This window comes from Larus michahellis, chromosome 3 (assembly GCF_964199755.1).
Source record: "Larus michahellis chromosome 3, bLarMic1.1, whole genome shotgun sequence".
Taxonomy (NCBI): domain Eukaryota; kingdom Metazoa; phylum Chordata; class Aves; order Charadriiformes; family Laridae; genus Larus; species Larus michahellis.
The window spans coordinates 76,496,189-76,519,919 of record NC_133898.1 but is presented as its reverse complement, the minus strand read 5'-3'; the positions used below and the strand labels follow the sequence as shown (position 1 = coordinate 76,519,919).

At 37.9% G+C, this 23,731-nt stretch overlaps 1 protein-coding gene across 1 annotated transcript in view; it reads right to left on the bottom strand.

The window, feature by feature from the left end:
* Positions 1-23,731, bottom strand: part of MAN1A1 (mannosidase alpha class 1A member 1) — a 154,545-nt gene that overhangs the window by 4,184 nt on the left and 126,630 nt on the right. The window contains exons 8-11 of the mRNA XM_074580858.1: positions 20,311-20,426; positions 7,159-7,378; positions 6,220-6,392; positions 824-939 (exon numbers count right to left, since the gene is read on the bottom strand). Coding sequence (XP_074436959.1) covers positions 824-939; positions 6,220-6,392; positions 7,159-7,378; positions 20,311-20,426 — 625 coding nt within the window. The remainder of the gene's footprint in view (positions 1-823; positions 940-6,219; positions 6,393-7,158; positions 7,379-20,310; positions 20,427-23,731) is intronic.

The window sequence follows — 23,731 nt, the reverse complement described above, 5'->3', positions numbered from 1 at the left end:
CCAGCAGTAAACAGTAAACAAATCCAAGATTTTATTTATTGTCCTGATACTGTAGCATGATTATTGAAGTCTGCTTAGAAATGAAAGTCTGCTTAGCAAATGAAATTTTATTTTTTCCTCAATCACCATCCTTCCCTGAAGGCTTTTCTTGGTCTAATTCTGATAGGCCAATGTAAAAGGTATAGTAGAGGCAGTGCACTATCTCAAAAAAAAAAAAAATTGCCAGGATGTACATAAATATATTTATGATATTTAATTTACTGGAGTACTACATTTTCTGTTGAAATGGCATGATTTCTTCTTTCTGGTCTTTGCAACTTTCTCTTGCACAGCAAAAAAAAAGAAGTGAGGAGACCAAGAGATGTTAATTTTGTTAAAAGCTTAGGATATGGTGATAGATAAATGAAATCTTTTGGTTTTCCTCTTAACAGGCCACGCAAGTTGACTTCTTTTTCCTTTGTCTGTAGTTTTAAAATGAAAAGTATGCAATACAAGCCTGATAAGTCCTCTGTCTACTCAATTTGTTTCTCTAGTGTTGGCATATATAATTAGATCCTATCAAAGCTAGGAGACTTAATTCCTCAGCAAAGACCATCAAGTACCTTTATCAGAAGTAAAGATAATTTCCAGAAGTCATAGAATTCAGTTTATTGATGTAGAAGGGAATAAAAGGCAATTTGGCTTCCCATCACCTAAGAAAAGCTCTACTATTTCAGTCAGATTTTGTTAAGTATTTATCATTAGTACCCTTGACATTCACTTATCTGTAAAGTTGATACATAGAACTACTTCGCATTAATGAAAGTCAACTTTCTTAACTTACTTGAGTGTCTCTGAAAGGAAGAAACTTTGCTGCACATCATCATGGCTTTCATGATTGTTATAAACATCTCTAATGCCAGAATAGCCACCATCTACTCGGCAATGTTTTTCCAGTGCCTGAAGAGGGGATAAAAAAAGCCAGTGGGATTAACAAAATGAATCATCTGTCAATTTTTCTTTGTTTAACAATAAAACTATCCCCCCAAAAAAATTGCCACAAATTTTTTGATAAGGAGGTGAAAACTAGATAAAGCTCGAGATAGAAAACTCTTTCTGAAAAGAGACAGGCACACATCTAATTTTACATTTAGGAAGAAAAGCAAAATGGTAAATTAATAAAAGAAGTGAACACAAACCAGTTTTCAGAAGGAAAGATATACGGATATACGGATGTAAAGATATATGGATTTTCACTTATTTTCTTTTTCCTCTTTTTAATAGGAATAACAATAGCCTCTCTCTCACAGGCTTGTCTGTCAGCCTTCAAAGATCATGTCACATATACCTTTCTTGGTCACATTTTAGTTCTTAAAAATTATTGTGATAGAATTGAATACCAGTCTTTTCCTTACCTCTTGTAAGTCGCTTCAAAAAAGGAAAGGCAACTCTCTATTTTCTATGTAAGTTGTTTGGTTTCTCTGCAATTATTTCATTTTTCAGTGGGAAACCTCTGATACTGGGCTGTGACTGAATTTCTTTTCTGCAGGAGGTACTATTTTTCTTTGACACCTTCCTGAAAAAGCTTTGTCTGTTCCACAGGAGTAGACAGAAAGCTAGTAAGTGGCTGCCCTTAATGCAACATATTTTAGATGTAAAAATAAGAATGTGTTTTTCACTAACTAATTTCCAAACTGTATATTTAGTTAAAAGGTGTAAAACAGGTGATTGACTCCTATTTTACAATAAAAAGGAGCACATGCACCACCTAAAAATATAATTTCTTTTCCGCCCACAGGAATGTTCTATATGATCAGCTAATTTTGAAAGAGAAAAAAGATCAGATGACGGGTGTTTACAGAAGGGCTAAAAACATATACCTGGTACTGGAAGTGTAGACGGTATATAGTTAGTTATACTATTTAATACAATTTGCTGGTTTTCCTTATTTTAGATGTGTTTATATTAGAAAGGTGGTACCTATATGCCTATGTATGAGCCACAACTTCTTTAAATAGACTGCTATCCAATACGTTATTCGAATATTAGTTCTCTTCTCACTGCTTTGTTTAAAAACATTCATTCATCTTTTTTCTTTATAATTGACCTATTTAACAAGGTCGAAAGTATTCTTAGCATCTTCATTTTTCTTATTCTGTTTTATAATAACTCTGGTATCATGCAGTATAATAAAGGAGTGAAAAGAATCTAAGATGATTATATTTAAACCAATTCATTATCCAAAAACAAATCCAGAAAATGCTCTTTAGCCCTAAATAACTTCTCACAATGAAAATGACAGTAAGCATGATGGATTACTACATTTACTCAGGACCACGCTACTCTGAAACATGGCGCCTGTTGTGGAGACACAGGTATTGGAGCAACAACTTTCAGGCAGAAATACCTGGAGTTTTCCATCAAACCCCCAATGAAGAGATGGCAGACAACTAGTTCCTCCATTTCTGAAGTTATCCCAAATATCACTGAAGTGACTACAGGATATGTAGATTTTATTTAGGGAAAGATGCTGCTTTTCAAACCACATATAGTGAAAAGCTATGAAAAGGCAGAAGATATGTCTAGAACAAGCAAACAGGCACAATAAGCATTTTCTGATGAGGGATGGGACTAACAGTCACTAATAATTACTGAGGTATCCATCACCTCCACCTGCTCTAAAGGCTCTTCTGTGTTTTGCTGTGAGTAGATATCCTAAATGTCCTTGTTTTTGCTGGAGTCCCCGTAGCTATCTGCATATATTTAGCTTGCATGTCAGGCTCTCCATAGTTTTCACTGGGGAGTAAGCTGCCTATTGTATGTTTAAAAGGGATTTTTCTCCAGGAGCGATCCTTTAAAATATAACAGGCCTATTTGTCTTTTCTTCTGTGTCTTTAGGTTCTTTAATTTTCCTGGACACTTTTACTAAGTGACAAATATACTTAAGTTTAAACAAGTAATTTCCCCTGGCTGATACTCCTTCCCTCTCCTCTACTTCAACCTGCAATGAATTCAAAATGCTGAATCTGTGTCTGGATTTTCAATGTCAAACACAAGATTATGTTTTCCAAGGCACAGCAGAAGGAGAACTTGAAGGATAAGGCTATTATTCAAGGAAACAACTGCATTCTGAAGAGGGTGAGGTAAAATAAAAGCAAATTGCATTTGGGGTTTATGTGCTCTAACATGTAGTTAGAACCTTCTTTATGAGTTTGTTGTGGGGAGATACCGTTATAGGTACCTGAACACACCGTTATGATGTAGACTAAGAGGCTGACTTGCACCATGTTAGCCATCTGGTGGTACCTACTTGATGCAAACGTGAACCATCTTACCCCTCAAAGCTACTTTCCACTTAACTAAAGGAACGGGACATTTGTGTCCAGCATTAGTATGATAAAAAGGCTCTTGGTTGTCACCCTTCTTTAACTGGCAGTAATGGCCTTTTGTGCCCGTACCTGCAGTTCCAGAGTTCAGTGGTGTTCACATTGATGGTGGGGTAGTGGTGGGTGGGAAGAAACAATCCAACACATTTTAAATTAGTATTTCTTAGAAAATTAGGGTGGCTAAGATCAGTTATGCTGAGTGAAAACTGGCTGACAGTCTCAAAGTATCATAAAGGGAAAAAACAAAGGAAGCGCAATGAATTCAAAATATGTGCTGCATTTATAATGCAGAAAGGGAGACTTTCATGAGCTAAGCTGATAAAACCTTTCTGACTCAGTGAATATTGCTGTTGGTCATAACTGCATTTTCTCCAACCGCTGAAGTACATACAGAGTGATCTTGGCCTCAAATTAAAGCAGCAAAGCAAATTTCCAAAGAAAAAATGGAGAGGCTAGAGCATGTTTTTGAGTCTATAAGAGAAAGAAATAATAGACTTTTTGGAGAGTTTAGAAGTCATGACCTATAGAGCAGTCTCCTAGCTGCAAGGGCACTGGGAAACAAACATAATGAGGTCTTATCGCCAGTGTCATGAGTACAAAATGGACATGAAACACCTGAAGAACAACTTTTTTGGGCAACAACAAGCGGGATGATTGTTGCCCTTTTTTTGTTTTGATCGCAGCTTCCTCTTTGTGCAACAGGTGTTGGTAATTAAACCAACCATATTCCATGGTCAGGGACTTCCCCAAGAACAAAAGGGTGGAGTGGTGTGCTCTCTGGAGCATGAGCAGAATTTATGAAATAGTTGTGGTAAACTATCATGACACATGCTGAAACAAAAAAAAAAAAACAGTATCATGTGGAGCTGTGTGGGCTATAAACATCAAGGAAGGAGAGAAAAAAAATTTTGAAACCTACAACTGCCTGTATAACTTCTGCAAAGTGGTAAGATTTGTTTTTGTGAAACACTCAGATGCACATCAGGACAGTGGAAGATGGGTCTGTACAGATTGGGACCAGCTGCATCTCCCACACATGGGCCGTAATCCACCACACGTTAGGGCCAGACCAGACTGGTTACAAGAACGTTGAGCAAGGAACACATGGGGAGTGCTAAGAAGGTAAACGAGTGTACGAATGAAATAAAACAAACAAACTGAACCAACAGGGTAAAGAATAATAATAATAAGGAAAACATTTCAATTGTTTATAAGAATGTTATCAATGTGGGCAGCAACAATGAGTCAGGAAAAACATCTCCTGGAGAAGGAACACTTGGCATTGCTGATGCCTGGTGGGATGACTTCCATAAACAGCCATTGAAAATATTCCAATTATAATCTGCCTGGGAAGATTCCAGCAGTAAAATGTGTGGTGTTAGCAAAGAAGTAAGGAAGGGAACAGCACTCTAAATTAGAGGATTTTTTTTTTTTTTTAAAAATTGCTTTGGAATCATTAACTCAGAAGCATATTGTTTCAGGGCCGATAGAGCCAACACCTGAGGGAGGCAAATAAAATGTCCTGAATAACTACAGTCTACCTAGCCGAATATAGTGTTGACTGCAGGTATGGAATTGCTGTAAATACTCAAACAAGGAAGAGCTAGAGAGTGAAAGTATAGTTAATGCTAGCAGCTATTCTTTTATGGAAAGTAGATTCTACCATAAATTTCATTCTTCAAGAATATCTTACTGCCAAACTTTAAATGGTCTTTTTGTACAATATTCAACAACATTTGAGATGTGTTTGGTATCTCAGACAGTGAATACTGAATACAGTTACAGATCTTGGGTGCTATTGAGGGAGCCAGGTAACTGGTGGACGTCACTCCTAGAAACAAGAGGTATTGGGCAAACTGCCAAGCAAGATGTTTTTTAAATCCTGGAAAGAAACAACTCTGCAAAGGAATGAGAGGTCACTGTCAACAAAACACTGCAGGGAGTTTTGTTTTCTTTTTTGTGTGCTTTTCCTTAAGTATACAAAGCGTCAAAAATAACGTTCTTCAGCTTCCCGTATCTCCTATAAGATCTCAGTCTGCTTAGAAATTCCAAAGGAAGAGTGAAAGGCAAGTAATTTAACAAAGGCAACATCAATGTGAGGAGAAAATAAGTGAACTCCAAAAGTGTAGTAAGAATCTATGCCTCGAGGATGAAACAAATCCAAAGGCTTTAATCTCTAACAGCAAGAGTGATTAACCACTGAAAAAGGGAAATGATGGATTTGGCAAGGAAATTTTTGCAGTATAGGCTAACTGCCATCTTGGAAGGCTTCTGCTAGACAAACAAATAGGTTCGGCATAATTGGTTGAAGCTCAAAGGCCAGTTGGATGCAGGAATTTAAATCTAGAAGAGATTGTTATAATTAATGGAGTTCAGTCCACCATAGCCACTTTTTGAAAGTGATCAATTTTTTAAATGTTCAGTACTATCTAGTACATCATCTTGGCCTTCATCACCTTAATTAAAATAACCTTCATACAATTACGGTTGAATATACACTTTATAAAACTTATTTCCATGTCTAAGGCTGAAATTTGACATAAGTTTGCACTTTCCATTCACAAGCAGCAACACTCAACATCTTGAGCAGTACATCCAGATATGACCCTGACCTGCAAAGTATTTAAGAAGGAGAAATCACAACGTATTTTTCTAATACACAATACCAGCGGTTTTTGGTTTTATCAAAGTGATCTTACTTCATCTTTTTAGTAAACGAATCTCTGGAAATTTGAGTTGATAGTAGTAATTTAAAATAAATATTTGCTCTCCAGCTGCTAAACCAGATACCCTTCAGTAGCTCACTTAACAAGATATTAGGATCTAATAAGAAAAAAGTCCAATAGAACGTTACCTCTACAGCTTCCCATCCCCACTGCCTGTACTTTGGGTCGTGAGTGAGCCGCCACATGTACATGTAGGTCTCTATGACTTCCGGTCGTAGGATGTAGTATTTTTCATTTTGTCTTGTTGCGATGGCCTCAACACCACCATCAAATCTGAAGGCTTCTGGTCCCAGTTTCATGCCTAGCCAATATAAAAACACGTGCTAAAATAAAAGCATTAAAAAACGTTTCAAATTATGTAACCGACATTTCATGTGACACGTGACAAGCCAGGTTACCCCAAACCATATAATTTCTGAAAGATACTGCAGCACCTCCTGTGTTTAGTATTTTGTAATACTAAAAAAATACTACAAATTGTTCCAGTTTGAACAGTGATGCCAACATTTGCATTCTGAAAGACTTCGTATAACTAGCACCGTGTGAAATTTTTCTTAAAAGACGAGGATATTTACTTTTCTATATCAAACTGGAAAATACACTCTGGGACCTGAAATGCTGCCAGGATTATTTTTATAAGAAGATGAAAGAATCCGAACAAATTTCCTGCGCAGAAATCCACTTTCTTTGTGCAATTCTATTCTTGCCAGGGTTTTACCAACAAAAGTGAGAATAAAATCATTTTTTTGTGCATAAAACATGATTAATAGCTATATTGATGCATAAATGAACAGGTTCCCTCTCTTACTTGTATTCGCCTATTCAGACATTGGCAAAGTGAAAAAAAAGCTGTCATGTTAATTACTAGAGTGAGTAGATATGATTCAGGTGCACAGAAATTATTTATAGAACAGAGCAGCCATTCTTAAAGTTACTCTGGGAGCAAAGCAGCATTTGCTCAGAAAGGTTGAAGAGTTCCCACCGTCATACAACCTTTATTCGGCATTACGCAAAAATACCTTCACGAAGTCAAACTGTGAAACTAAACTCCGCGATACAGTACTTACTCGTACGATCGTAGGATTCGTGGCATGTCCTAGCGATTTCAGCACCAAGCTCGATGTGATGGCCCGTCTTGTCGTTCGGTGCTCCGTCTGCTCCAAGACCAAACATGCCTCCAGCAAAACAAGTGAGATGCCCCATCTTGTGTTCGAGCAGCCCGCCCTTCCACTCAGCGATGTATGTCAGCCCCCCGCTTGATTTGCGAATGAGGTGGGTCTCGATGGCCTGCAAAAACCACATGATTTCAAACCCTGTGGTACCATTTGGTAAAGTATGAAGGACAAAGACAAAGTTGTCTTGTATGTTGGTTGGTTTCTCTCCATATTGCCTTTGCTTATAAATTAAAATGGATAATATGAGCTAGCATAACCTCAAAGTGCAGCCAAACCAACAAAGATTAGCATGCATCAGTAACTATGATTTTTTTTGCTACAACTTTGAGCAATTTACACAGCACATTTTATAAAAATATTGGAAAGACCTAAAAAATACAATTCCATTTTAAAATTCTTTATTTCTTTCCAACTTTGAGCAATTTTAGGTAATTTCACTTTTAATGGTAATGAGCCATCGTTCATCTTCCATACTTCCCATTGTAATTCTGACTTAAAGAATGTAGTTATTGGTATAATTTCATGTCAATTATATGCAGACATAACATACTCAAAATGCCTGACCCAGTGAGTGCACTGAATGATGCCAGGCCTCTAAGCCTATATGGCATTCCCAAAGTCCAATGCGTTTTCCCTCCCAGACTGAATTCCTCTGTAGCTGTCAATCAAGAGCAGGGTCTGGAAAAATCCCTAAGCAGAATAAAACCATACAAATCTCCTAGAGAGAATTAGAATTAGTTGGTCCTGTTAGCAATATATGGTCACTGAACATGAAATCCAGGAAAACAACCTGCCCTTACGAGAGGAACAGGATTAAAACAATAGAGGAGATGCAGAAGAGCACATTAATTAGAAGCCCACACAGAAAGCGAGCTATTACTCTTTAAAGGGTAATGGAGAGGAGACGAACAACGCTATCATACATTCAGTTATCCAGCAGTAGTCTGGTTTATTCTGTTGCAATCATAAGACCCAGCGTGAAAAATCTTCTCTAAACTAGAATCATCATCAGAATAATTGTACAAGTTTTACTTACTAAGTAGCTTTTTTGTGCCATGAACGTCACATTGAGAACTACACTTTTTTTCACTAACATCAGTGCAAAGCACTTAGTAAGGATGTTTTCTGCCCACCTCCAGACCCATTATTGGCTCAGAAAACTCCTCCATCCCTTTCTTTCCTCCTTGATTATACGTTTTTAGCACTAGTATATACTGAAAAGCGTACCTAAATTTTAAATCAGCAGTAAAGAATGAAGATTCCTGTACTTTAAACAAATCCTGCATAATTTAACCTATAAAAAGAGGACTTAAATATCAAAGGGGAAAGGTGAAAAACAATTTCCTTAAGCATCCAAACCACAGACCCCACTGTGGTAAATGAAAGAATTCCAGTGGCTGAGTTGGTGTCGAGCTAATTAGTGGTTGTGTATTCAAAGTGCATATAAAAAAGCTTTTCTGACAGGTTGGGAAACAAGTAGTGGAGTACCTAGATACTTTTTAAAAAAATAATGTTCTTTAAAACATGTCTTTTGTGCCCAGGGTATAAAATATTTGAATTTATAATTGAAGAATTGACAGAACGGAGTTCAAAGAACCTGCTACAAAATGTATTAATGCATAAACAGGCAAAATTTATGAGAAGATAGAAATAATTGGAAAACTTCCAGAATCTTTCAGAGTGCTGTTCGCATTTTTATTAAACAGTATATATCTTGTAATAGGATGCCTTATTGTTACATAAACACAACAGTTTTGTGGGAAACAGCTTTCAGAATACTTAGACATTCTAAAAAACAAGCCACCTAAAACCAAGTTCAGATATTACATTTCATTAAAACCTTTCAGCATGGTGTCGCCATCTCAAATGAACAATTCTGGCAGTAGTTGATAACTCTACTGGTCACTTAGCTGTTGAGTCAGAATTTATTTAAAAAATAAACAAATTTTAAAAGAGATTGATGACCACAGTTACCTATATTGCATTTTTTTTTCAGTAAAGAATTAATGAGAGACAGAATGAAGTATTGCTGTACCTGACAGAAATAACAGTGATCGTGCACCTTCAGAACTATAGTAACTAGACCAGAGATGGTCCTTGTAGTGTTAAAAGGGATTCTGCAATACTAATTAGTCTTTCAGAGTTTTCTTCCCCTCTATTGGCTCAAGATTAAAGTTCAGGCTGAAAAAAGACGACCTCCACTTGGGAAAGCTTAAAATTATTCTAACAAACTGGTGTTAAGAAACTAACAAACTGATGTTAATTGATGCTAGGAATGTCACAAAATAAAAATATATTTTATAATTATAATTTTGTAATTATTCATGTTTAGTAAAGCAAATCATCTTGGTTTTATAAATGGGTCCTATTAAGAACTAGTATAGATGCATATTAAAAGTTATTTTTATTACGTGTCTTATTTAAAGCTATTTTTATTAGGTAATTATTTGATCTATTACAGACTCTCAAATTGCCTTGTCATGCTCTGTACAATTATGGGTCCCTTAGTGCTAGATAATACCTATACTGATGTATAGAACGTTATTAACGGCACGCTAGGTAACTAAGCATTTCTGCCTAGACATGAAATCCAAATAATCTTCGATATGTACAAATAACCTTCAGAAGCCATAAGCCCAAGTGTGCCAAACTTGCAAGTCCATCAGCACTCAACAAACTCTTATTCTCAAAGACAGGAAAACAAATACTGTAACTTGCTAAAGCCTAAACTTCATTTGACCTTTGATGCTTATGAAGTAATAGTTTGTAGAAGTTACATGATTTAAGCAAACTGACCTCAACCGAATGGCTTTCGTAAAGTGTGAAAGGCAGAGGAACGTCGCTTCCCAGAGGGCCGGTAACTCTCTGTGTGGTACTGGGTGGTGCACCAGCACAGCTCACAAAACCACTGCCAGGGAGCTTACAGTGGGACGGTCAAAAGCTTCAACTAAATCTCAGAAGTTTCTTCATGGGCCATTTTCGGTCCAAGCTAGACAAACTGTTTTTGTCAGAAATAGGTTTCCCTTCTTTCACCGCTATTCATCTACTGAGAACAGAGAGACTTGCTGCTTGCCCTGAAACAACGTTCTCCAAAGGCTTGCTAACAACTTTGCGGTATCAAAGTTTCATGAAGTTTGGAATAATTCCAGAATGGCATCGAAGTGTCAGATTATAATGAATTCGTTAGGTGGGTTCCAGTTGTTTCAGGAACTCAGCATTTAAAAAAAGTTATAAAAGATCAGCATATTTAGAAAGCCTCACAAATGTAAATGCTTTTGATCTTAAAAAAAAAAAAAAGTACAACCTACATAAGTAGAACATATATAAAAGACATTCCCCAACATTAACTATCGATGAATGTATTCATTGAAATTTTGAACTCCTGTATCGATAATAGTATTTGCAGCTTCAGATGTGGCAAAACCTCCCTTTTCCTCACAAGTCCAACCTAACTATAGTTTAATTTCAGAATTTACTTCCAAATATTGTTAAAGCACTACTTCTGGAACGTAGAAGGTTTGTATAATGCATTTGCACAATGCATTAGTATAAGAAAATATTTTCAAAGTAAGCAATAAACAAAAATCAGTACTCTTTCAAAATTATCACTTCTGAATCTATACCCAAACTATCTATCCTACATCTATTGGAAATTCACAAAACTGCTATTCACATTTTTAATATTTTTTTTTGTTATAATACAATGGTATGTACTTCTCTGAGCAGCACATCAAAATATTTTTCAGCGAGTTTCACGAAGGTTGTAAGTGCCATCAGGCTGGACTGCACTTTCTGAAAGACATTCACTTTTTAAAGAAGCTCGAGGTCCAGAGCAGCACTGAATCACTAGCTGGAAAACACGGGCAATTGTTTTAAGTATAAAAAAAACCTTGAAGGCAAAGTTCAAGGATGATGAAGGAATACTATCAGTTTAAATGAAGATATAATAAGGGTCTCTGAACTTGAGCAGCAGGATGGAAAGGCAGGGTTGCTATCCCGCAGGGAAATGCTATTGCTTTCTGCAATGCTGTGGGTGCGCTTCTGGCAGGGAAATCAAGTTATTTAAACAAGTTATTATAAAAGGTGAATAGGTAGTATGGTGGCAAAGATACACCCAAGTGAAAAGCACTGTTTGGTAGAATTAACTCTGAATTTCATCCTTAGAATCAATTTACTTTTATTTTTACTTTTATATCCACACACTTAAAAAAGGGACATGCTTATTTGAATGGCAGCTCTATTACAATTTGGTCCCCGCCTACGAATAATTCCTTCTTGCACTGCTTGCAGATCAGGTGGTGTCGTATTTATCACTATAGAGGTTATTATTTCATTTTACTGTAATTAATATTGTCAATATAAACTAATATACAGTATCCGCAAAGAATAAAAAAGGCTAGAAGAATGTGGTCTTTGATTAGCTGTAAATACATTATTGATGGATAATTGTTTGGAACTTGTACACTTTTCCTTTTAAGTAAATGGAAATTTCATGTTACTGTTTTCCAGAATGTATTTCTGCAATTCAAATAGTAATGTCTTTCTTTCCATCACGGTAAAGCAGACAGAATGTGCAACATAAAAGGTTGCAAAGAAAAAGTGGCTGCAAATGTATGTTCCCAAAGGGAGAAATAGCAGGTGCTCCCTGGGGGGGGGACAAAAAAAAAAAAAAAAGAAAAAAAAAAGAAAAAAAGAAAAATTAAGACAACCTGACTTTAGACTGTAGTGGACAAAAAATGAGAGGAAGAAAGGGAAACTAAAGGAAAATAAACAACATTTGCCAGATATTTAAAGAAATTAATTTACTACATATAAGGCCAATACGGCGTACAGTTTGTAGTGTACCTGCAAGCTCTTACAGCCAGACTGACTTTTACGGCTTTTTTTTTTCGTGCTTTTATGTAAGGCTCTGCTTACGGTCCTCACTGCAATAAAGCCTTTAGCTAAATTACTTTTTTTTCCATCTTGTGGGAAATTATTCCCTCCATACAACAACTGTAAAAATGCTGGAGCACTCAATTAGAAACGCTAACAGTCCCTTTTAGAGTTTGAATTGTGACTCAAGTGCACCTTGTATTACTCCCGGCATCTTTCTCATGAGTTCGCATGTTAAAATTCTGCCCCCGCCTGTCTGTCATGCTGGAAGAACTGCAGTGAATGAGACGTTACGCATTGTTTAGGTTACGGGATTGCACAGTGCGCATGTGTGTAATCTCTGTTACTGATAGCACAAAAAAGAAAATCTTCAGTTTTTCCCAACCTGATTTCCTCCTCCTCCTCCTGCTGCCTTTCTTCAGGCGATACGTTTTGCGTTCTCTGCTTATCAGCCTGGTCCTTAGCTTTTACGTTATACTACCAGCCTCACACTTGCAAAATTAAGCAGAACTGGTCCCTCCTAATAAATTGCCATCGTCCTCCATTCTTCTTTGGTGCCTGCCCTGGGGTCACCAGGAGAATCTCTGTTCCAGGGAGTCAGGACCCTCGGACACACGACTGTGCCAGCTCCTCCCAGCCTTTGTGGAATGCTAGGGACAAAAAGCAGCTTAAACACTGTCTTCAAACACTTTCCCCCTCAATCTCCAACTTGATTTTGTGATTGGGAAGTCCTTCCTTTAGCCTTTGATTTGTTTGGGATGTTGAACTGGGTTGCTTATAGAGAAACACAGGGGATGCAGAACTGAAGTCATCTCTGTTCAAATAAGTAAAAAAACCCAATCAACAAGCTTATTTTTAATAGAGGGTATTCCCTTGGTGGGTTATGCTGACAGGTAATAAAAATATTAATGAGATCCCTACAGAGCACAGATGTAGGCTTCTCAGGAAAAAAGTTCTGCACCTCAAAGTTGCTCAATTCAAAATAAACACATCCCACGAAAAAGTTAATTCTACTAAAGAAGCAGGGACAACAAACTACAAACCTCAAAATGCAATGTAAAACTGCAGTTCTACTTCCTCTAGCACTTACTTTTACCTCTCCTTTTAGAATAATGGTTTAATTATGATTAATGAATTTCAATGACTACTGTTGTTTTAACAACAAAACCCAGGTGTTTCATTTCCCACCTCAAGATGTCACTGTAGCTGGAGATAAAACTGTCTTGCAAGTCATAGTTATGTATTTCCATGCCTTAATAAATTCGAAACTTCAAAAATATGATCCTAGTTCTAAATTTCCGGGGTTTATAATGTTTGCTTTGGGGATAATTACAACTCTGCAGGCTTCTTTACAACAAAGCACTATAAATTATCTCAGTCCAAACTTTTAATATATTTTTCTTTCCCTGGGAATCTTCTTCATAAACAGTATTTTGACAATTTGAAGCAACAGGGAGTATGAGAAAGAGAATTCTACTACATATTTGCAGAAATTTGAAGATGTATAATGTCAGTTGCTTATTTGTTTTAATATTTATGGCATTACATTTTACTGCTTTGAAACAGCACAGAGCAGCAGACGGGTCAGGATTGTTGTGGTTTTGCACGCTGTGAGTTTGTAAGTCAATTGCCTGTTTTCTTGACTTTGAGTTTCCCTCATGTTTTCTCTGTTGAGTTGATCTAATGCAACAGGTACTTTTCTTCAGTAATCTTTATAACCCATCAAATTTATCCTTTATACAAAATTCCAATGAGTTTATTACGAAAACTTTAAGATTTGCGTTGTTCCGTTATTACGTCTGTTTCGGAGATGGCAGAAAAACATTGCACATTTTTTTTTTAAGCTTCATATGTAGTAGTTGATTCTGTTTTCTTAAATATCCTTCATACAGGTTTTAAATATGTATTACAAGATGCATGAATGACGTGGAAGTATACTGCCGGAAAAAATAGGATGAAATAGGAAGTTCAAGGTCTTACAATTTATTTAAATACTTCTGCCAAAGAAAAGTGCCATCTTCTTAATCCTGAGGTCTTCACTGCTTACTAAACTGCACTTTAAAAATCAAAACTGAAATCTGAACACAGAAGAACTTTCATTTGTTTAACACGATTTATAAGAAACGTTTTGAAAGCAATAAGGCACTGACTGCTTTTGGACTTAAGACGCGTTATATGGACAATCTTACATGTGAAATGAAACGTGAATGCTTATAACAGAGATGCCCAAGTTTTTAAAATAGAAATGTTGGCAAGCATTTAACTATTATGATACCTATCGATTCGATCACTAAAAGACGATTAAGTTCTAGGGTAAAGCTGATAATTTACTTTTGTCTGAAAATCTACTTATACGTTTTTTGCCCCTGTATAGATCTATTAGTGTCTGTAAGAGCACCAGTGCTCCTGCAGTAAACATACTTAATGCTGTCTGCTACCAGAAGACAGGCTAGACATATTCATATTCGAAAAACAGTATTAATGGAACGGCATGAATCAAAGCAAGTCACTCTCAAAATGTTACATTATGTATTTCTTGAATATTCTAGCATATTTATGGCTCCCGACAAGCTTTTTTTGCTGTCAAAAATAGCAGAAGTAGTTGGGACATTTCTCTGACAACAAGACCGAAGCCACGAGCAAAAAGGGGACAATTTCTCTCACAGGACTTTTTTAGTTAAAATCCTCCTTAAAGAGTTCTAACAACATTATAGCTTGCTGCTTCTCCTGACAGTCCACAAACAAGCATTTTAATAAGTACTTTCGATAGCCCAAAATATAGACATAAGTAAATCATTAAGAATTTAAAAATGTGCAGAAGCCTGTCTTCCATCTCGATACTTTCTGTAAGCAGTTGTAGAGAGCCTTAAAACTCCTGTCAAGAGGGGAAATACAGCGAAGAGAATAAAAAGGAGCAGCGAGTCCTCTGCGCGTTCTCGTCTGTTAAGTGTAATAAATCTTGTGTTCCTACATAATGCAGCTATACTATCGCTACGTGCAGAACACCAGTGCAGCTGGGGGATAAATATTTTTAAAATGACAGCTGACAAAATATGGAAATGAACTGCATATTTCTTCATTTTTACATATAGACACCCCCCCCAAAAAAAAAAAAAAAAAAATTGCAATGGGAATGCTGCGTCCCCTGCGCTGTTTCATTCTGAAGATGGCTCCTATTGCACCACCCTGCCTGCCCCATTTATGCATGTCCTTCAATGCCAAGAAGTGTTCAATATGGGCTGTTCAATTCATTAATATACTTTTGGCTTTACCCGGTATGACAAACTGTTCTGAGTTGTTGCAGTTCTGTCATTGTCCACATCGGTTATACAGTTTTTAAGATCACTACGATCACAAAGCAAGCCACTTCAAGCAACTTAATGGAAACTGCAATCAGCACAGACCAGCCACCAGACTGTCACTACAGTTAAATAGACCCTCATGAAACTCTGGAGATGAAAAGGGCCTATCTGCCAATATCTTGTTTTCGTTTCTCTAACAACACTTTGTTCTCTCCCTCATTTCAATGAGAAAGGAGTCTACGTGGATTTGTTTTATTTATCTGGAAGGCTGAAATCTCGACAGCTCTGAAAAATGTTCACTACTTAATGCTGACAATTAAATATACCAAAAAAAACCCAAACCGAAATCAAAACCACATTGCTTCCTTTGGCAAAGTACAAATGGAGTATATCAAGGCTAGTCTCAAAAGTTAGAAACAACAAAAAAAAATTATAAAAAATTATAAAGTGGTCCTATATATTTTCTGTCTGAATACTCAAAAGCCTGAGGCCAAAAGTGACTTTTTTGCCTTTTTGATACCCACAAAAGGTTACTGCATTCCTTACTGGCACAACCCAGCGTAGCAGCAGGCTGTCATGCAGGAGTGCTGCTGAAATCTGGCAGAGAACGGCCGTGGCACTGCTTCGCAAACCCTATTCTTCCGCTTGCTACTTCCATTGTTTCTACTTCCCCATGCTAGGTTCTCCGGAGATCACTAGTTTTCTTGTTACAATATTCTGAGCAGTTGCTCCCCAGTAAGAAAAATTAACAAATCTAAATGTCTAAAAGTAAACTACCTCTTTCTAAAGGTAAAACTGCGGATCTCAGCAGCTTTACTTTTTTGATACCATGGGGCCACCCTGGGCTGCACTGAAGCTGCTTGGGAAGTGCTGGCGAGGGATTCTCCCTCTTCCTGTGAAGTTCTTCAGGGTCAAGTTACTGCTCTATTTACAGCCTTTAGATATGCCATTTCTCTAGAAATACACTGAGGAGGGGATGAAGGCAGTGTCAGAGAGAGAGAGAGAGAAGAAATATTTAAGCTGCAGAAAGTTTGCAGCAATGGCCATAAATAAATGTTAACAGGAAAATTTGGAAAAGACGCCTGGCCATCAGACATCAAGTGTGAGACAAACTATGAAGTTATGTGAGCAGTAGGAAAATTGCCCTTCAACTTAGAAAATAAGGGTTGACACATTCAAGAGGGGAGGATTTGATGCAATTCCTTGTGACACTGCTGGTGCTGGACTAGATACAAGTGGACCCACAAGGTCCATTTTTGCTCTAAATTACCATGTTCTCGTACTACACCTACTCAATTGTGTCTCAGAGATCAACTGTGTTGACTGAAAAGAGCGGGATGGTTCCTGTCCTGGATACTTTCAAAGACCGATAAGATTATTCTATAGGCAGTTACATCCTCAAAATATGACTAAAAGCTGAATACACGTTTGTTCTGTAACTAAACGTTGCATGCTATCCATTGAAACCAGTTTAAGAAGATCTCTTACTTCCTGTATTATGTGAAACAGGACATTATATTCATTGCTTTTTGAAAGAGAAAAATAACTTACATTAAAAATACATTCACTTGTCTTTTTATGCAAATTCTAGAGTTTATGAATCCCTCTGATGGCCTTATAAATACATTCATATTATGCTCTGGTATTCAAAATAAGACTATATCTCTGTCCCTTTTCCCATTAGAAATAAACTCTTCTTTAAATGGCATCAGCCAAATACGCATCTTATTCATGGCAAGCAGAAAAAGTTTTTAAATCTAGTTTGACATCTTAGTTATTGCTTTTAACTTAAGCCATAAAACAATCTATAGGTGCTGCAAAAATTCCAATAGAAAGAACTCTTTGTTTTTAATATGAGTTACGGAACAATGTAAGAAATAACCCCAAAGCTTTATCTAAATAAATCTCAGCTTTTCACAGCGAATTATAACTCACCATATATTTTCATTTGTAGTTTCTCAATAGCAGAAGATATTGAATTAGGCATCAAACCTTCACATTGCTCTTTCAGAATTCGGTGAGCATGTGCTGGGCCCAACGGCCAGGAATAATCACGCCGTTCCCTTTGGCATAGTCTTAAAAAGATTCTGAAAGTGTCGGGGGAAATTTATCTAAGAAAATATGAAGCAGACTCAGATAGCCCAAACCGTGTAGGCTTAGTCATAAAGAACGACTGCAGCTTGTGCAGACACTTAAATTAGCTGTAATTTAGATAAGTAAGGGATCGATAGCAATAAAGCCAATATCATGATGGATTTCAAAACGAGCCAGTTACTCCGGTGTAGAACCTGACATCTCAACGGGGCCCAAACCGTCTGCAGTTTCTGTGAGGCTGCAACTTCCCTGCCCTTTTCTGAACAAGCTACATTAGAACATCACAGGCTGCATGTACACTTTCACCTTTGGTGCAGATGTACCTCGGTACAGAAAACAGAGAACACGAATGCCGTCTCTCAGAAAATACTGGAAATAGCATTCTACCAAGCATCATGGTGAAATCTAGCACATATTTAGTGACCATTTGGCCCTCTCAAACACTGATACTCTGGACAGACATAATGCTTGGACTGCTTAAGAGCTAGCACTACTAAAAAATATTAAGGTAATAGGTACTTTAAATCTAGTCACATACAGCAGAGCTCAGGCCCTGACATTGGTATTGCCACATTCGGTGATGCTGCTGACCAGGCAATTCTGCTCCCCCAGCTCAATCCCCAGCAGGGAGAACCAGTCACGCAGTGTGGTGGCCGTCACCGCTTCTGCTCCCCAGTGGGACCTTGGGATGCCTGTGACAACTGTCCTACCTGAAGTTGTTGTTATTCTGGTATAGCTAAGGCATGAGTTTAAACAAAGCCATGCTGCTGCACCCTGCATGGACACACCTCGGGGTGCTCCTGGCCCTGTTCCCTCATGACCAGCCAGCAGCAGGTAGCTCTGCACCCTCTGGGCAGTTCGGTTCGGGCTGGCTCAGGAGGGACCCCGGCACACAGCCACCGTGCAACTGACATGGGACGCACACCCGCTCGTGTGGTGTAAGGCAAGAGAGACGTCTTGATGTACCTCACTCCAGCTGCGCTCAAGTGAGGGGCAGGTGAACCTTCAGCCTTAGTAGGAGCAGGCCAGGGCTGGCCATGGAGGCACTCTCCTGGACTCTCTGCTATCAGCTGGGATCAACGTGCCCCTGCTGCTCCCCTGCAGGACAGGAGACAATGTGCTCACACCAACAAGGATGATGGTCACACTACGTTTGGGATATTCTGCCTGCAGCAGTTTCCAGAGTAGCTGTACTAGTAAAAGCACATTTTTTACCACATGTGTCTATGCACTAGCACTTACCCTGTATAAGAATGTATTTAAAAGAAAAACCTCAGGTTATTAAACCAATGGAAGTAGAAGACTGAAGCAGGTTTGAGTGGCTTCAAAATGCCTTCCACGGTAAGATGAACTGATATGGTATTATCAGGCACTTTGTTCTCTCTTTTTGGCTACCAACCTAATGGCTGAGCTATTGCAGTATCACTGTTTTTATGTTATAGCCTCAAATGCACTCAACCCTAATTTAAAATCCACCTTTCGCTCTGAAGTTGAAATCACGTTAGGGGTGGAAATGAGGCTGACTGCATCCAAATCTGCACTTACAAAATTAAAGGCAGGATTTTCTTAGCAGAGGATACTTGGTCGTTGAATTTACTACCACCAGCGATCACACCCTCCCTCAAATCATCACATATGACTTTTCTCTCTAATGAAAAAAAAGGGAGCTGCAATGAGCCAGAGTTTTATTTTTTTAATGTCACCACTTTTTGTGGTATGGGAAGTAAAAGGAGACTTATGTCTCTTCCCTAGGGACAGCACATTTCCAGATGTATGAAAGAATAAGCAGATATTGCCTAGCATCTCGAAGCCTTGTCTACAGAGGCACTGAACATACATCCAGTTAAATAAGAGACAAAAGTCCTGGCCCTAGAGAGCTTCCAGTCAAAAAAGATGAAAGGATAGGGAAAAAAGAAGTAATATTATCCTCTTTTTTTATATATATCTATGAAAGCAAGACCTGAGAAAATAGGTCATTTGCCCAAGACTGGAAGGAAAGTCTGTAAATAGCAATTTAAACTTAATACTTCTCAAGTCTCAATCTGGTGTCACAAAACCATTATTTCTCCCAAAACAGCATATTAAGGAAATACTAAAAATAACAAAGCAAATTGCAGACCAGAAGGATCATAAATAAAATATTAGATAGAAATGTAAGTATGAACAATTCTGATTTTTGAAAACTTTCTCTTGTGCCCAATTCGAATAATTGGCTGTTTCACAGAAGCTGGCAAATATGTGCCTCTTGTAACAACAAGTTATTGTGCAGCAAAACCTTCTATTTTCATTTATAATTATCTACCGTAATATATCGCTCCCTGTGTTGACCACAATCAAAATACTCTAATGGCTGAAATATGAGGTCGAAACACAAGAGAGGAACTCCCTCCTGGATATACGGAAAAAGGACAAAAGGAATATATTTTGGGAAGACTGAGGAAAAAAGCCTTGAACTTCTATCTGAGAGCTACTTGTAGATACATTTTTTTGTTGCATATTTTATACTTTTCTCCTCCGGTGTTAGAGAGAACTGACTGTATTTCAGTTGGAAAAAAAATAGCTGTGCTTCAAGACTCTCCCCTTTCTCACAGTATCTGTATTCCTCTGGCAGTTATATTTGAGGAAGTCTTCTAAAAAGAGAAACTAATTCTTTAAAAAACCCACACTGTGGTGGCAAAGACATAAATCCCTCATCTTGTCCTCAGAGCCTGTTTCTTTAGGATTATTATAGATTAGATTATTATGGAAAGGAAAATTTAAATATCTTATTTACCTGAACAGCTTCATAATACATTTTCTTGCCTTCTTCATCTGTCTTGTCCGACATCAGCCATGCCTTGAGCAAATATTCATAAAAGCTATCCCCAAGCCCTCCAATGGAGACGTGATCTAGAAAGGGAAGGAAGAGATTCAACGCAATTTCACCTTCGGCCTGGGCAATAAAATACAATTACAGTTTGAAACAGTGCATTTAATGATCTCTTACTACAACAATCTTTAATAAACGTAACCCTGGAACCTCAAGAAAAATATGTCTGGTACGTACAGTGAATTATATCTTTAATTGCTAACTTTTCCATCAAGCTAAAGCAGCATAGTTATTTAATATCCCCAACATGCCACAGGAGTTCATGGCAAAGAAATAAGAATTTATATGTGTAACATCCAATTCATGTAGTCTATCCCATACAAAAATGTGTTAGTCTAAGTTCTTTTTTATACTAAAACCAGGAAAGTTTGATAAAGGCTTTCCGTTCTTAACATGCAGGCATTGTTTTCATTTGCTCTTTTATTCATTAATGCTCCATTTAAGTCACTTCACAAAAAAGGCTAAGATGTTTTAGCTCCTTCCTGCAGAGTTGAATTTCAGGTTATCTTACGGTATTTCAAAATGCCAACCCATATGTTTAAAAATAATACTACATTTTTGAACATCTGGCAGCTCTCGGAACTCAGCAGTGGTTCCAGAAGGGAAAAAAAAAAAAAAAAAAAAAGACTTTGCCCCATCTACAGATGATTATTGCCATCACACCGCTTTATTCTGCCCTACGCTTACTGTGTGAAAACATCTGGTATTACAGATGCCGGGATTATTCAACTGCACACGTTTAGGATGTGACTCTGCAAATACTAACACCAACCGAGTCAGACCGTTTGATGTCAGTTGCACCAGTGATGTCAAAGTTGCTGATGCTCTCAGTTTGCCAAATTCTTGGCAAAATTTTAATGGCCTATCATGATTTCAGCGTAGGTCCCCTAAACACATAAAATACTCGAACGATACATATATTAAAAAAGTGTTTCTCTAAACTCCATTAAACTAAGAACACCAGCTGGGAGTTTTCTTTTTTAAGTTGGTGCTGCCTGGTAACATCAAGGGATTTGGCATTTATTGAGTCTTCAGTGAAGTGCTTTACTAGGACTACTCATTTATAAAGGTCAATTTTACAGTGAGGAAGGCGTTTGCTAATTGCACCCGGGACATCCAGGATGGAGATGTGGTTACGTGTATCACGCGGCAAGTCTGTGAGTCATATCACAAAATTCTGGGCATGAGAAAAGCAGAACACGCATGGGGTAATCCAGGCTCGTGAAGTGAGATGCAGAAGGGTTAGTACAGAGCTCACGCTTCCCAACACCTAACTCTCATCTTTGCTTCAAAGTTATGCTTCCATTGGTGGAACTCAAAAGAACACATCGAATTTATTTTTAAATTCCTTTGTATCTTCTCTTCATGGAATGCCTTTTGCCTACTGAACAGGTTGCAAAGCCATGCAAATGTAGAAGATAGACACTTTTTTTCTATTCAAACTTTATTAATAGTGTCTTTTTCATCCACTAGCCTGTGACATACAAAAAATAATTTAGTTTTCCAAATGTATCCTGTCCCTTTGCCTAACAAATACATCGTACCATGAAACCAGGATTATAAACGGCTTCCCCCCACCGCTCCTCTTTTGAACGAGATAGATTAAATTTCTGGGAAGAATACACCATTTATTTAATTAAATGTTCATGATCCAAAAGGAAAAGAGGCTTCTTAAAAAAAAAGAGAACATTTTCTATGATCGAAGGCTGATCTTTGAACAGCAGCATTTAAATGACCTTTACGGTTTCCTAAATAAATTACCATAGAAACCTCTGACATTTGCAAACTAAATAGCACAAGCACAGTTTCATCAATAATAAGCCCTGTTATTATATACATTATTGCAGTAGACAAATCCAATTGACGCATGCTGCAGCAAATCACTGTCAGTTTACTGTCAAAATAACAAGGGCTAAATGAATTTACAGGAACAATGGCAGTGATCCAGCAGTGTCCTTCACAGTTACAGCATTGCTAGAGAAGAAACGTTCAGAAACGATTCCCCCCTCCCCGCTTGATGTTTGAGAGATAATACTTCTGTCTGGTACCAATTAAGGGTCTAGGAATTTGTTTTTTTCTGTTGTAATCAACTGAAAACAGCCTAGAAAAGCAATCTCAAATAAAACATCTCTCAAGTCTTACATTCTGATCTTCTACTACGTAAAGAAAAAATAAATAAATCAGTGCCTGGGAATGGAAGCAACTGAATTGGAAGAGATGCAACAAGCTCCAAGTTGCTTTTGCTGCTTCAGCACGCTAGGGGCTGACCAGCGTCAACATCTGTGTCCACCATTTGCATGTGCAAGAAGCTATTTCTTTGCCAATACTACGTGCAATTGGAAAGCAAAGCTGCTATAAGCTAAGTTTTCCTGTGCTCACCAACAAAAGCTGTCATTTAACGTGAACAAGGAGTACATAAGACACAACTATATTAAGAATAGGGAAATGGCAAAGGCCACAAGGCAGAGTAAGTATTTGACTGCTTTAAAATAAGTAAGGCAGAGCCTATAATGGCATCAGCCACTAGAAAGATCTGCTCTCATGCAGCTCACCAAAAAGCTGAGGTTCCGTGGCTGACTGAAGGAGGTAACTGGACCTGGGTCACTGATGCTGAGGTGGCCTTCTAAGCAAACCCAGTGCCTATTGCTGTAGGATCAACGCTTCCAGCGGGAGTGTTTAATGTTTTACAAAGCGGTGTGAAACCGAGGTGAGTGACAAGTGGGCACACATCTCTCGGATCTGTAAACAGATCATAAAATCATAGAATCATAGAACCATAAGGTTGGAAGGGACCTCTGAAGATCATCCAGTCCAACCCCCCTGCCAGAGCAGGGTCACCTAGAGCAGGTTGCACAGGAACGCGTCCAGGTGGGTTTTGAATGTCTCCAGAGACAGAGACTCCACCACCTCCCTAGGCAGCCTGTTCCAGTGCTCTGACATCCTCAAAGTAAAGAAGTTCCTCCTCATGTCAGAGTTCATGCCAACATGCCAATAGGAGTTGATGGTTACACATGCTGAGCTGCCACGGGCCTTGTGGCACGGTGACCTGAAGGAAGCCCCACAGCCCAGCAGACTAGAAGCCTTTTGAAAATGACGAGCATACTTCTAATTCATAAAGGGAAATGGCCTTTGCTTTGATGGAACAATACAATTGAGCAGCACAACATTTTTGGATGTCTTTTTAATTCAGAGTGTGACACAAAGCATTCAAAAATATATTTTATTCAATAAAACACTTGTTATTTCCCTTTGCGAAAATTATCATCTATCCAGACTGTGGCCAGTCCTCTTACCTACCCAGACCGTGGCCAGTCCCATAAAGACT